This window comes from Sardina pilchardus, chromosome 20 (genome assembly GCF_963854185.1).
Source record: "Sardina pilchardus chromosome 20, fSarPil1.1, whole genome shotgun sequence".
NCBI classification, from domain to species: domain Eukaryota; kingdom Metazoa; phylum Chordata; class Actinopteri; order Clupeiformes; family Clupeidae; genus Sardina; species Sardina pilchardus.
The window spans coordinates 12561180-12576874 of NC_085013.1; the positions used below are offsets into that span (position 1 = coordinate 12561180).

Below are 15695 nucleotides of genomic sequence, written 5' to 3' on the forward strand. Positions count from 1 at the left end.
GCAAAATTGTTGATCAGTCAGTACATCATGATGCTCTGCAGGGCCAGAGAGAAACAACCCTCAATTCTTGCCCTTACATGCACTCAATTTTCTGTGTAAAAAATGTTTTTTTTCCCCTGAGCAACATATAAACAACTCCACGTCAAAAGGTGTTGCTGGGCCCTCTTGGCTTGCTGCAGCTGAGGAAGGTTCTCCTATCTCTCAGACGGAGCACTTTGGCTGGCACCATTACCACACAGCAGTCAATTGCCTTGTAAATTACAGGGCCGGCGTAATAAAAACTGATTTGTATATCACCAGGAGTGGAGAGTGTGTCTGTCTTGTAAATTTAATTAAACAGCAGGTGCAAAATCAGGTCATATGGCTTTGATGTGCCCCATGTGAGAATGACAAGCAGACAAAGATTCTAATACAGGGAGCATTTACATATTTTTGCATTCAGGGCTTGTACGAAGGAACAGCTATCACCTTGTAGCGTATTAAATTTCCCCAAAATCAAACAGGATTCAAATGAGCTTGTCACCTTCAATTTTAATAGATCTGTGCTAAAATAAACATTTAAGCTCTTCAATGGAAAAAAAGCTGCCTCTGCTAGTCTAATGTTGCATAAACACACCTATTACCAAACAGCTCATACAGACTCAGAGCTAATTACAACCTCGCAACACGCCTTGTCTGCGGCTCAGCACAGAGAAATCCATTCTTAGAATGCATTCTCTCGCACGGCAGTAATTACGCAGCCCCTGTTAGGCTGAGTTCAGTAACAGGCGCTCACTATTTTTTTTTTCTCCCTCCCGCTCCTATTTATACCGGCACTTAATGAAAAATTCCTCAGAGGCGTGTGGTTCAGTGAAGCTAAAAATCATCCTCTTATGGGACAATATGACCTGTGACTTCTCTCGCAGGGCGGAGCGCCATAGGGCCCCATTGATTTGATTTGACTCGCGAATGTGTCAGCGGCTGACCTGATGGCGACACCCCTCCCTTGTTTTGTTTTCTCCCCCCCCCCCCCCCGTCTTCTCGAGGAGGTGGTTGATAATTACCACCTAGGAGGTGCCATCTGTACCGCCCTTTCACGGCCTGTTAACTTGCCTCTCAAAAAGTTTGCCTGTGACAGGGGCCGCATGTGAGGATGCACACCTCCGTTTTTTTCTCTCTTTTTCATGGGAACACCTCTAAAAATCCTGCTTGTACTCTTCCCTCCCTATCTCTTTCTCTCTCTCTCTCTCTCTCTCTCTCTCTCTCTCTCTCTTTCTCTCTCTCTCTCTTGAAGTCACATACGCAATAATAATAAGTCATACATACATAATTCTATGAATGATCATGAATGACCGTAGTAACAAATGAGCCTTGCCAAATAATGGCTGCAGGTTAAAGGTAGGCGAATACTGACCCTGAACAAGGAAGACAAACACTTATAATGCCCTTGGCCAAGAACACCGAATGGTTCAAAGAGTGCCAGGCACACTGCAGAAGGGGCTCTGCAACACTGTCAGGCACAGATGGAGGGGATCAAGTCAGAGCTGGCCATCGGCACAGCGAGCTCCTGCAACGCATTGTCTGGGGCCTCCCAAGGCACCTGTGTGTGTGTGTGTGTGTGTGTTTTTTTCCCCTCCCCTGCTTTCCACCAAAAGGCCTTATCAACAAGCTGCCGGATATCTCCTGGCCTGACAGTTTCATTGTGAAAGCTTCACTGTCGAAACTCTCGTGTCAAGCGGGTGTGAGTTTTTAATGAGAAATGCCAACCAAAATACACAGACAACAACAACGCGGCTGAGAGGAAGGTGTGTTTGAGCGTGTGTGTGTGTGTATGTGTGTGTGTGTGTGTGTGTGCGTGCGCGCGTGTGCGTGTGTGTGTGTGCGCGCACACACACGGAGGGCGGGAACAGGTGCATAGCTGGGAGCAGTGGATGAGCTAATATCCAAGGGGAGAACATATCTGTGTTAAAGATCTCCTCTGATTGCTGCCACCTCCAATCACAGAAATAAAACAACACCAAACAGGAGAGAGAAGTGAAGAGATGAGTGACAGCAGTGGCTCGCCGGCTGTTGCGGTGGTGGCGATGTGGGAGTTATAGAAAATAAATCCCATGCGCGCTTGTCTGAGTCGCAAGAAAATAGATCATCTCCAAAGCGTTTTCTCATACTATACAGCTGTTCCAACGTGCTTATCATCGTGCACATCCACATTGCTTGGTAACAGCAAGCGTGAGGATATTAAGTTGTGAAGCTCCACTGCACTAAAAGACCGGGTGTGTATGTGGCAAAGGTTCATTCTAATGTGCGGCTAGAAGCAGAATCATTTTCGGAACAATAATAGAAGCATTAACACTGAGTGGCACATGAACAAAATGCAAAAAAGCATTTTGATGAGAGAATTCAGTGAATTTATGTGTAAGAAATGCATAGATTCATCTTTTAGAGTGCTTGTGTGTCTAAACTGCACGGTTATATTCAAAAAGTGGATTATTATTTTTTGTTGCACTATATGCATTCAAAAGGTTTTGATGTGTTTGAAATCTCACTTGAATACCTGAAAGGTGACAGAGAATGTGGAGAACAAGACGTTGACATCTGGTTGGCTGAACTTGTGTTGTAATTGTTATGGCAATTTTCCGTTTTGTATTTGTTAGAAATTCCATGTCAGGACGGCTGCGCTAGAAATGGGCTCTCTCCCCCCGAGGCAAGGACCCACTCCCCCCTGGCCACGGCCCTGCGTCCAGGTGAAAGTCTTCAGGCGTGCAAGCTGGAGTGTGGTCCCAGCTGAGTTGACTTGATTGACAGTCGCTTTATGACATAGCTTCGCCGCGGTGTGCTTCACGTCAAGTGTCAGCTGGAGCAGAGGCAGGCCTCCAGTGAAACGAGACAGGTGTTGCACGAGGGTTAGCAGGTTCGTTTGACGAGAACCTCGGTCTCGACACGCAAGCGATTCGTCTTAGCACGCAAACGTTTCGCTTGTGTTGCGTCAGTGACGCGCGGGGGCCGTGCCGAGGCCCATGTCTCCCGTCACATCGCCAAGGAGGGAGCGACAGAAGGTCTTCAAGGCATCATGAAAGGCAAGCTGATAAATGAGGCCAACATGGCTTGCAGGCCCATCTGCCCTGTTATCCCCTCTCTCTCTCTCTCTCTCTCTCACACACACACACACACACACACACACACACACACACACACAGGGCTATTTCTGTGAGGAACGGCAGAGGCGGAGTGGTCAGGGTGAGTCTCGCGGACCAACAGCGGGAGCGCCCTCAAGTCATTTGACACCACCGGGCCCTGAAGGTGTATGACCCTCGTAGGGCCCACAAGCAGAAGCCGACTCCCCCGGCCACCGGTCATTAACCTTCCACTCCTGCCGCGTGGGCCCAGATGAGGCCGTTGCATTCTGCTAGCATTGCATGGGAGTAACAAATAGCACCAACCGTCAGTGCTTCATCACAGCCACAGTTACTCCTCAGCTGACCTCACCACAGAGAATGGCTTTACATCCCAGCATGAAAACTAATGCTATCTGGAATTCATTTACATAATATCCACTAGACTAGAGCTGTGGCACCATTGCTTTTCAGCATTGTAATAAACCATGACAAGCTCCCTAATTGTTCAAGAATGTATGGACTCATAACTAGAGTAGAATGACTTGCTCGTTGTCACTTAATTTTCATGGTAGGCTACGTTCTATTTTCCGGTGAGCTGCGCCTGCTGCAAAGCACTCTAGCACCCTCTGCTGGCATATTGATGCAAAGGGCTGCATGTGTGAGGAGGACATGAGAATGGTTAGGGGGAGAAAGGAAAACAAAGAAATGGACCTCAGGGGGGGTTGGTCTAGAAGATCCTGTCAATATGCTTTAGGATATTATCAGACCCAATCACCAGCATCTGCACTATTTAACTGAATACATCAAATAATCTTCAACTACCATCATTGGATTCAAGTATATTATATTATTTATCTCCTAGATGGCATTAAAGATGATTGTATTAGTCTATTGACATACATGAAGCCAATGCTCATACATAATTACCAACATCTTTAATATTCAGCAATACTCCTACACACGTGTGTTGGGGGCCTAGCCACTAGACAAGAACAATGACTGGAATCATTGATTGGCATTGATTTCCTGTGCAGAGCTCATCTACTCTCTGGTACATAAAACAGAAGAGATGGAGAGAAAAGGTGACACAAAAATGAAGACATTAGGAGAATAATCAGCTGAAGGTGATGATAATAATATTAGTCCTCTTTCCTTGCACATAAGTAATCTGCTCTTAATTACCAATGCTCTCTCTCCCTCACACACACTCCATATTTCCCATCAGCGGTGATGACAAAAATAGACCCTCATTACTGCTTAATCGTGTTAACCCCACTCAGTACACATTAGGCTTGATTAAGACTAGCCTGTGAGCTCCAAACTGTGCCTCCGAATATGGAATGACAGTTTCACCCTTGATGGGAGCTACACATCATGCATCATGTTATTATGTTGTGAAATCCAGCCTATATTTCAGCCCACTATAGTGGCTATAATGTTTTAATGATTAATTAGGAGGCAGCGAGGCAATTAGTTGGGGTTTTTTTTCTTACTATTTTTACCGCTTATTACTAGCAAGCTTGGCTATTTGTATGTAATTACTTTGTTATTGTAATTATGGTAAGCATAGGCCCATCACTTTTGCATGTAAAATACCGGATTTAGTCTCAAACTCAGATTTGTGTTTTGTTTATTTCTGGTATGCTATACATTTTTAGGTAGAAAAAACCCCATTAAACTCTTCCCTCCCCAAAGAGAATGACATGCAGGACATGCAAACATAAAATAGATTCAAAGACCAGGCCTACCTGACTCCGACCTGAGTTCTGAGGCTCCAATGTTCAGTATCTCATTCTCAGCAGCATCACTGATAATGACACCACTTGGTAGGTGGCGAAAGTTCCTTTTGGAGGACCGCCGTGCCCTTGCTGTTGGGCCCTGTGATGGTCTGTGGATGAACAACTCTGACAGTAAAACAAGTTCCTTCACAAATACTGGAAAGTAAACAAATTCACTCCACTGAAGAAACTGCTAGAGTTATTTAGTTGTTGAGTCTAACCTTCTGAGTTGTGTAGCCTACAAAACACATAGACACTAGTGAGATGATGCAACATTGGATCAGCTGACACAATTCATTTCTATAAGAAATGCTAAATGAATGTGTAGGCTACACCAAGGAGCCAAAGCCCTAAATTACAGAGATAGAAAGTTCAAATGAATTGCCCTTAGGTAGGCAAACCTGGGCTAGCTTGGGTTGGTCTATCTGGTTCTAAGAAACAGGTCCAATGGGTAAGGAATGAGCTAAGGCCAGATGAGCAGCCCTCCACCTACCTGAAAAGCAACAGGGCCAAGGAAATCAACCCAGCATTAAACAATGGAATACCCATAATATTCATTTCCATCAGAGCGAGGTTGGCATGTTGCTCACGCAGTTCAGTAGCCTGCTGGCTGCTAATGCTAATGATCAATGTGTGAGTGAGTTAAGCATTCTAGCCAGGAGCAGTTTCTCATTTTGGCAGTATGGGCATAAATTGAAGAGATTTAACTCACACAATATTGAGTAATTATTAGCCCTCCAGTTTGACCTCCTGACCTTCTGTTCTTTTTGAGTCACGGGGGAACTGCAACTGTTTCCCACTTCCTAGTCTTGCGCTGCAGTTACACAAGCAACAGTTTGATTTTTAAAATAATTGTTTATTTATTTATTTTTGTTTAATATTGAAAAAATGGATAAGCTATGTTTTCCTCTGTTCACTGTAGGCCTTCTAAGTCAATGGGGATCTGCTGAATGTTGGTATGAAACATGGCGTCCGTGAAACACGTGACCATGTGGGAACCAATCACTAACGGAATATCTCAGAACATTCGATTCATAATTGTCCCAACTCTAGGCTAGGCCTGTTGTTGAGAAAGTCTCACACACAGAGGTGTAGTTGAGAAGGGAAAGGAAGAGGGGCGGCTGTTGGATTCACCTTTGAAGCACGTCTTACTGGAGCGGGATCGTAGCCTGGGTGGTCCCATCCTGCCTTGCGCGGTAGGCGCTAGCCAGGCTAGCGGGAGCGGGGAATATCATACAACTAACGCAATTGGTAGGAAAAGTCTGTAAGGCCTACCACAAATTGCCCTCAGAACAACTAATTTCATTCATAATATCCCAAATAACAAGAGGCTGACAGACCAATGTCGACCCATCAGACATGGGCAGTATTTTAATTATATATATTTAAGTACGTATTTGATTACTTTAAAAAATCAAATGTAGTTATGTAAATGCTTATCATAGTCCGGGAGCCAAGGCCAGAATCTTTGTGAACCTGGTTTTGTCAGTTAAAGTTGATATTCTTTGTTGTTTCTTGTTGCGTAAGAATGACTCAGTAAGAACAGGGAGGGTGTCCGGAGATATCCCATATAGTCAGCTCTAAATTTGACCTAAGTAGTGATTTGTCCATTAAAAAGCCCATTTCTTTACCCTTTTGGAAGGCCAGGATGACATGTAAAGTAACCCATTTTTCTTTTTTTCTTGCAGTAGTATGCCACATTGTGACCAACTTTGAAGTGTTTGATCCAACTTTAAAAAAAATAAAATAAAATAATGGAAAAGTCAACTGAAGGAGCCAAAATGGGTTGTAAACCCAATTTTTTTGGTGCCAATTTTATGTCACCCTGTAGACAGCTTACAAGCATCAGATTGGTCTTTTCTGTTTAACATCCCCCAAGATTTATGTCTGAAAGTTTTTTTTTTTTAAAAAAGTGTCCAGAGCAACAAGACTAAAATTTGAAAACGACACAGATAACATACTTAGGGAGAACATTAGGACATAGTCATGTACAGTGTATGTAGGCAATAGGCATGCATTTCTAATTTTCTAGCACAAAAAGAGAAATGCAGGGGAAGGGGCATCATACAAGGTAGGACCACGACTAATTCTATCATACAATATGTTTAGCCTTATTTATTATTAATTCATGCTTTTTACAGCGTCAAGAATAATTATGCTAGTCTATATGATAAAGAAAGGGCGTAAACTACCCTCTGCATAACGTCAACGTCTGTTGATCTGTTCATGGTTTAAAGGAGAAATTATTTAATATCTACGCAATCATAAGCCTGTAGATCTGTTATTAGAGGAAATACGGTCTTAGTTGCATCAAAGCAATATATACAATAAACCTACACAACTTGTATCACAGATTAATAATTTTAATCCTGTTGATTGAGAAAGACATCTGTTATGTCAAAACTTAATTTCTTCACCTTCAAAACACAGAAAACGCATAACATATATAAATTTTGCATGTCTATTGCAGTAGTGCTTTAATACCAATTTAGACAACATTTGGGTGACATCTTCAGTCATGCAGAACCTGTCAAGGTAGATAAATGCTATGGTCTGTAACAGTAAAAAGCCATTCAGTACTCCCATGGCGCTCCCCAGGGATAGGCTGTATCATACTGAGGGTCCTCAACTCAGATGCTCCACTATATCATTATTGTGAAATTCTTATTCAAAATTAATTAATAAGATGACCGAATGAGAAATTCTGAAAGTGAAAAATATCCGAAAGGACAAGGAAAAAATGGAAGTGGTGACACAAGGATAAAATATGGAAGACAACAAAAAAGGATGGAGAGTAAAATAAAGGTTAGGAAAGGGGAAGGCAGGGAAGAGAAGACAATGCTGAAGGAGTAATATTCAAGAGAGGAGAGAGATTGAAGGGCACACAAGACAAGAGCATGGGAAAGCAGCTCACATAATAGGTCACTGTGGCAGCTTGTGAACATCGCGCACGTTTCATGGCCTGCTCCCTGTAGTATGCAGAGAGGACAGCTGTGAGGGACTCACGCTGGCATTTACCTCTTGCTGCACTGCTCCGCTCACTGGAGATAACGCCTCTCGTCACCATGGTGCATGCATACGCTGCTTCTTGGAAGGCCTGGTTCCTGATTGGGTGGAACCTGATGAAAGTGGGAACAGCTGCCATGGGATGATAGATCACCCATTTGTTATTTGCCATTTTTGCTCTCTGCATTTGAGGCGCACAAGTTCAGCGCTGCAGCCCGACATCTGGCAGGAAATGAATGTAGGGAGATGGAAATGGCTCTTTGGAAGAGGCTTTTGTGACGGTCTGATGCACAAGTGTGTTTTTCACAGTGCATATGTTAGCAAGAGTGTATGTACGCATGACATTTCAATGGGACAGAAACACATTTATGCAAATCAAGAACACAAACAAATGGATACAGATCTTTGTCCAACTAATAATGCATACAGTGCCTTTCTACATAAAATGTGGGTGGATCTACAGTAACATGAACTAATGAAAAATAATGGAAAGAAGTGGCAAAGTTTTGATGGATCTTAACATTTAAACTGCTTTAATTTCACAGTGTTAGTGGCACAGTAGATACATACAAGTACTTTTTTTCTCCTCAGGTGGAAAAAAAACAATATTTTAGTCATTGAACAAGACCATCCACACATGCCAATGTACAAGGTTACAACTTATGAACAAGTCGGAATCTTTCCCATTTACAAGGAAAATACAAATAAAACAGGATATTTTTCCTTTAATTCTTTTGTATAAAAAAGAACAAATCCAAAAAAACAACATAAAGGCAATCTAGAGATGTATGAAAGGCAAACTTAGTTTTCAGGGCGAAAAGAGGACTGCACTGCCAAAAAACCCTTACATGGAGATATGTCTTCAAGCACTTGTCACAATGATTGGCTGGGACCTGTGATGGCAATCACGACCCTCAAGACCCTCAAAAGAGTGCTGGGAGGAAAGAGGAACAGAATGTGGACCGTAACACTTTCTAAAGCATGACTCCAAATACAAGAAGATAGCCCCAAAGACCCAACACAAAGCCATGGGCGAGGACTGAACTGAATAAAAAGCTTTCAAGCAGTACAATTTTTTTTTCTTTGTGCAAATTCATTTGCTTTTTCTGCAGATAACGGAAATATTTTTGGCCTCTTTTTGCTACATGTTTGTTATATCTTGGAGCACACTTAAGTCAAGCAGAAGCGTTGTTCTGGAGAAGTGTGCTGAGCACATATAAACACCACAAACCTTAGGGTGCAGCATGTCTAATAGCCTAAGAAGTCATATAACCAAACATCCCCAACCAACCCTGAAAAAGAAACAAAGACCATAACACGTTTAAACTTTTCTTTCCTAAAATGAATCCCAGAGATGTAGACATCATTACTAGTTTTCTCAAATTAACCCCCCACCCCCCACAGATGAAGAGTCAAGGAAAGAATATATTTACATACTCAAAAAAGAGACCTTTTAAAAACAAAACCTCGTAAGGAGAGAGTCAAAATCGTACATACTGTAATGCTGCCCTCTCAGTAAAGCTCTACACATTCTGCTTTTTTGTCGTCATCACCGTCAGCTCAGAAACCCACTTGGCACGATTGTCATACATTGATTGGGTTAAAAATAGCCACCTTAAAATGAACAAATGACAAATCTTTTGATCCAAGAAGAACAAAAAGACGACTCGAAGGGTCAAACAAAAGCATCTCACAAAAAAGATTGTGCTTGGAGCACAAACATAAAGAGTTTGGATCAAAGGCTACACAATGCGTAAAATGCTTAAATGCTTTAACATAAGGCTAATGCATTTGTGTAAATTGTGTGAAGACCGGTAGTGTGGAGAGGAGAGAGTAAACCTCTCCTTGCTACATGGAGAAAATAACCAAACTATATACCCAGTTATGAAAGTAAAAGGAAAACACCATTAAGAAAAGACTTTGGGGGGGGGGGGGGGTTGTGCAATGTGATTATTTTCTACGGTGTAGTCATCAACACAAAAGGATATTAAGGATGGCACGTTCCAGAGCTACAAGTGTCAAACACAATTCCCTGCGGACAAACCAGAGCTGCGAATAACTGCACATAACCAAACATGCATAAAACCGTTTGGACCGACTTTCTTTACAGACAAAGCCCTTGTGGCTACATGTGTTCTGGCTACAAGGCATGAGTCAAGTGATAGAGGACAGTGTGGCTCACCGCCCTGTCCAACCACTGCTGCAGCCTGGCCACGTTCTCATCCATCAAGTGGCATGACACAATGGCACAAGGTTGGTCGGTATCTTGGAGAACACATATACTGAACCACACATTATTGAATCACACATTCACTACCGTGTGTACTTGGTGTATAGTGTTGAGAGGTACAAACTTGCATAGATAGGGTGCAGGAGCAAAATGAAGCGTGTTCTGAAAAGTGAACAGTCTGGATTTTCTACATTTGGTGCCCCTGTCAGATTTAGATATAAGTGCCCTTTTGAAATGCTCACCTGCCCTTCCCGTTGCCATGTTTTGATTTGTTTTTTAAAATACCCTATGCAAGTTTGCAACCAGTGGTCAGTTCACAGGAGTAATATAGGATACAGGTATTTGGATATAGATACAGTTGGGACAATACCATGCCACAAACAGAACAATATGGTTATTTGTCTATACTGAAACAGGATCAAGTGAAAATCTGAATTTGAACATTGTCGTAAGGAGAAGCTAACATGTTGTTGGGAAAAGCTCTGCTTCGACAGAGATGACCGTCAGCAGCCTGAACTAAGGAATGGGCAAATCAACAAACAAACCAGACATTCAACATTTTTTTGTTGACTACAAAATTCAAAGCGGTTTCCAGACCTTGTTTTTTTTGTGTGGAGAGAATAGGGTGTTTTAAGCAAAGTTAGTAAAGCTTTCCTCGAGCCTCGTCTCAATTCTAAAGTGAGCTCATCCAGCAAAAAACAACTGCCTCACCCGACTGGGAAGAGGACGTATGAAATAAGCTTTTTGACATCACAATTTCAATTCACCATGTACATACAAAAAACAGCTTATAATTCATCTATAGGACAGAGTAAAGCGATCAAACTGAGGTGACGGCACTCCGTGTGCTGTACAGGTGAGCGCTCCCGAGTCTCTCGCTCACACTCGCTCCGCCCTTAAAGTGACGAAAGACGAAAAGTTTATGTGCAACAGAGTTTGTTTGAGTTTTTTTTTCTCTTTGAGACGCGGTCCGGCAATGCCCCAGCGCTGAGTGAGGAGCTACATTGAGGATGAGTGACCAGAGCAGAGTCTCCCACCGGCGGGAGAGAAAGACGGACCGAGCTCACGAGGAGTCCTGTGGAGCGGAGGCTCTCCATGGCCAACACCCATCACATGAAGAACACAAAGAAAGCACACAGATGAGAAAATGTGTGTGTGTGTGTGTGTGTGTGTGTGTGTGTGTGTGTGTGTGTGTGTGTGTGTGTGTGTGTGTGTGTGTGTGTGGTGAGGGGGGAGGACTCCAGAACATCCTCCCCCAGCTCGCATGACAAACCAACCAACTGAACAACTGAACAACGAAGGAACCAGCCAGCCAACCACATCGGCTACGGCAGGGCTCCAAAACAGACGCCCAACTGGGCCATTCCGAGTCTCTCCCACAGCCGGTCCAGCAAAGGGGCATGGGGCTCCGCGCTCCATCCTAGCAGAGGCCCGGACCATTGGACTGCAGCCCTCTCTTGCTCTCTTGCGATCCTCCTCTCTCACTGGGCTCTCAAAGGCAGCATCTCTTTATCTCTCTCTCGCTCTCTCTCTCCTTTTCTCCCTCCTCCACCTGCCTCTGGAGATGAAAACGCTCGAAAGCTGGAGCGCAAGGGAAACCAAAAGGAGGAAAAACGGAGGGGGGTAATAGCAACATGTGGGATGGGGTCGGGGTGACGCTGGGGGCGGAGGGCCGGCGGTTAGGTGGGCAGCGGGTCGTCGTCGCCTTTGCTGCACTTGCACTTGCAGCACAGCACGAAGGGCGTGGCCAGCAGGAGGAAAGGGGACGCCACCAGCAGGAGCAGCCCGAACCCAGCGAAGATGCCCACCACCTGAGAGGAGGAGACACAGAGATGGATGCACAGAGAGAGAGAGAGCAAGAGGGAGAAGTTAGTTATTGCCACCGATTGTTGACCCTCTTGACAACCCAACTCTTCCAAGATGACCTCCTTATCCACATCCAGCAAACCCAGCATAACCCGCACTTACCGTACACTTTCCTCTGGCACACTCTTCTATGACTACTCTACTGGATGGTACTTCAACTTTCGTCCTCATACTTAACTTCTGCACCTCATCCTTTGTTGTTCTGCAATCACGTCCTCTTATGGTGTTTGCTAAGGTGTCATTTTGTGATACATTATATCTGGAAACTTTGAATTAACTATGTCCTACTATGTTCCCGTGACATTTTCAAGTCATGTCATAATGTCGAACTAAACATAAGTCACACTTAAGTCACATAAGTCACTTAATTCTATCAATTGAAATACAATGCACAATTAAGATTAGATAATTGGTTGTGAGGCTATGGTTAGCTAGGAGTTAAATTAGTCCTCAACACTGGGGTCTTGGAACTGAAGTATGTTGGTATTGTACATAGTTTCAGCATGAGTCAGTTACATAAACATAAAAGTAAAAGGGTTGAATGTCCTGTGAATTAGTAACTAGATGTAAGGTGTGACTGCTAGCCATCTTTCCCCTTAGAATCAATGAGGAGTGTTCCCTGAAAAAGGGGCGTGGTGCAGAGAAAATTCTCTGTATGACAAAACACCAATCGTATGTATACCACAGGCTCCTTAGCAATATAGCATGACTGTATATCTCATGTGTATATCCCTTTAGATAAAGGTCAGCTAAATGAATAAGTGTAAATAAAATGTTGATGTCAGTTCACAAATACTTTCAACCACTGTCGATTTTGTCAGGCTGACACCATATGCTTGAGTATGTTCAAAGAGACAATAGTGAAAATATTTACCAACATGACCAACAATACAGAATGTATGAACACAGTTGCAAGGACAAAGAGGCAAGTGACAAGTGCAGGACAGGGGACACTTGGACAGATTATATGCAATGCATCCTTTTGCCACACGGGGGCAGCAGGCCCTCAGCATCAGCCCTGTTGGCGTGAGCAGAAGTGTTTCCTGGTGCAGCCTGGGCCAGGCCAGGAAACGCTCTGAATGTTTCATGGGCCTCCAGCCTCTATGTGCATTATAAACACCACGTCGCCTCAAGTAGCGGCCTGTCAAAGACGCAGAGGTCTGGGAAAGGCCTGAGGAGTAGGGGGAAAAAAGGCTTTCCAGAAAGAGAAAAGGAAAAAAAAAAAAAATCAACAGGAGGCAGAGTGGAGGGTTTAATGTACAAACACTCCCCTGGCACTTCCTGGCTCCAAAAAGCACTAGATAGTGAAGTGGGGTAAGGTGACCTTACCTCCTCCTTCCTCACTCTCTCTCTCTTTCTCGCCCTTCCTCTCCATATCGGCCCTCCCCTTCTCTTTCCTTCCCTCTCCCTCTCTGTCCTTACTCCACTCCCTGGCTCCTTTAGGCCTGTATGGAGGCCAAACACACTGAGGTGCTGTGGTGGAGGCTGGCGGCAGTGGGCCGGAGAGAGAGCCTGCTCCTCGGGCGCTAAGCCCCGGGGCTTTTGCTGACACTCGCGCCCTCCGGGGCCCCGGCCAAAACACGTCCTCAAGCATTCATGAAGAGGGCCCTTTCAGCCGCACTCCTTTAGGGTCCTGAGGAGAGGAGGAGCTGTGCCCCGTCGCCACAAGGAGAGGACGGAGAGATAGAAAGAGAGAGATAGAGAGAGAGAGAGGGAGAGAGAGAGGCGGACAGAGCCAGCGAGTGTGTGAGAGAGAACAAGTGGAGGGAGGAAGCGAAAGAGAAAGGCACTGTTCTGCCACTGCGCCACAGCTCCTGTGACTCACTCTGCCCCACTGAGCAACAGATGTCTTTGTGTGAGCGGAGAGCAGAGGAGGAGGGCGGGAAAAAAAAAAAGGAAAGCGCTCCTTCTGCTAAATAGGAAGCCTCCGCCAGAAAACTGCTCTCGGAAGCAGAAACGGGCGCCAGGCCTTTCTCAGCCCGCTGAAAGGGTGCCGCAGTGATTTTCTATTAAAGATGTAAAGCCTAAGGTTAAAACATTCCACCGATTTATTGAAAAGAAAAGGGAATGTGCTAAGAGAGACCAAGCAACGCCTCGCTCTCTCAGTGGATTGTTACTCTCTCACACACACACACACACACACACACACACACACACACACACACCTGTCTCATCCTCCCATCCTGTGAAAAGGACACCAAATATAGACTGAGGTTGTCTGAAGTCCTGTTCTATAGGGCCGCAGCTCTGGTCCACGTGTCCGTGTGTGTGCATCTCCACGGGTAACACGTGTGTCCGCGAGTGTGTGTGTGTGTGTGTGTGTGTGTGTGTCCGCGCGCACAGACACATGCTGGCGGTAATGAGAGCTCTGGCTGGCGGGGAGGAGGACAATGGGAGCGGAGAGAAAAGGGGAAAAAAACGTGGGCACCCACCTGCGTTCTGTGCCAGATGACCGAGGCCCTGGAGTGGCCTAGTTTGTTGCGGCAGGGCCCTTTGTCGTAGTGGATCAGCAGGAAGTCGTCCTGTCAAAAAGCACGGCCGAGACACGCGGCACCACATGAGGGGACGCGCCACATGTGCACGTTTTCACATGAGCACAAAACCCACCCAACTGTGTATAGTAGCACTAACCCAGAAATCTGTTTAACTATCGTACACTATACAGTAGCTTACATACAATGTCTTCATGATATCGTAATCTATACAGTAGCCTACGTACAATGTCTTTAGCCTACATACAATGTATTTATGATATCGTAATCTACAGTAGCCTACATACAATGTCTCTAGCCTACATACCATGTCTTTATGAAATCGTATACTATACAGTAGCCTACATACAATGTCTTTATGAAACTGCCGATGTTGATCTTAGATGGTTATCTAGGCTAGACTATATTTGCCCCAGTTGCAGGCAAACCACAATCACACTTAGTCACACATGTGAGAAAATGAATGCTGAAGAGTATGATACAGCATCTCAATGTTATGAACACACTTACATCGAGTGACTCAAGGCAGTACCAGCAGAAGGCATGCTTGCAGTTCTTGCACATCATCTGGGCACAACCCTCGTCTCGTTCGATGTAAACTTTACACTTAGGACAGCGCTTGATGGGAGCGTCGTCCTCATCACTCTTGTAGAAGGAGCTGTTGGAGAGAGAGAGAGAGAGAGAGAGAGAGAGAGAGAGAGAGAGAGAGAGAGAGAGAGAGAGAGAGAGAGAGAGAGAGAGAGAGAGAGAGAGAGAGAGAGAGAGTGTGTGAGTGAATGATAGGGTGAACAGAGACAGAGAGAAAAAAAGCCGGTCAGGACCTCATCAGTTTCACATTGACCAGCTGGCTGTGCCCTTGAACACTGACTGAAAGCCCTTACACGTGGCATTTAATGAAACAGTGCGGCGTGGTGTACTATTTTGGTCGGAACAACACCTTGCTCGTCCCAAGGCTATATGCCTGTGATGGAGGGATGAAAAAAAGGGGGGAAAAGGTAACAAATGGGTCTGTCTGCTAATGAATAGCAAGCATAAACCCAATTAGCATCGTGTCATACATCAATGTGTCATTCAGCATGGCATACAAAAGCACCTCGCTGGAAACTCTTGAGGACAGAGCACAGCAATTGGCAGTGTGTGTGTGTGTGTGTGTGTGTGTGTTGAAAGCCACGCAATTTGAGGACTTGCCAAACAGTAGTAGGCACGGGGGTGTTTTTGCTCATCTTTT

The 15695-nt window shown here is 44.7% G+C and overlaps 1 protein-coding gene across 4 annotated transcripts in view; it reads right to left on the minus strand.

Moving 5' to 3' along the window:
• Positions 1-8383: 8383 nt before the first annotated feature.
• The window catches only part of rnf144aa (ring finger protein 144aa), a 33728-nt gene continuing 26416 nt past the window's right edge, over positions 8384-15695 (minus strand). For all 4 annotated transcript variants that reach the window (XM_062522385.1, XM_062522386.1, XM_062522383.1 and 1 more), the window contains 3 exons: positions 14978-15125; positions 14408-14497; positions 8384-11920 (listed from right to left, as the gene is read on the minus strand). In XM_062522385.1, the coding sequence (XP_062378369.1) occupies positions 11789-11920; positions 14408-14497; positions 14978-15125 (370 nt within the window). In that variant the 3' untranslated portion in view covers positions 8384-11788. The remainder of the gene's footprint in view (positions 11921-14407; positions 14498-14977; positions 15126-15695) is intronic.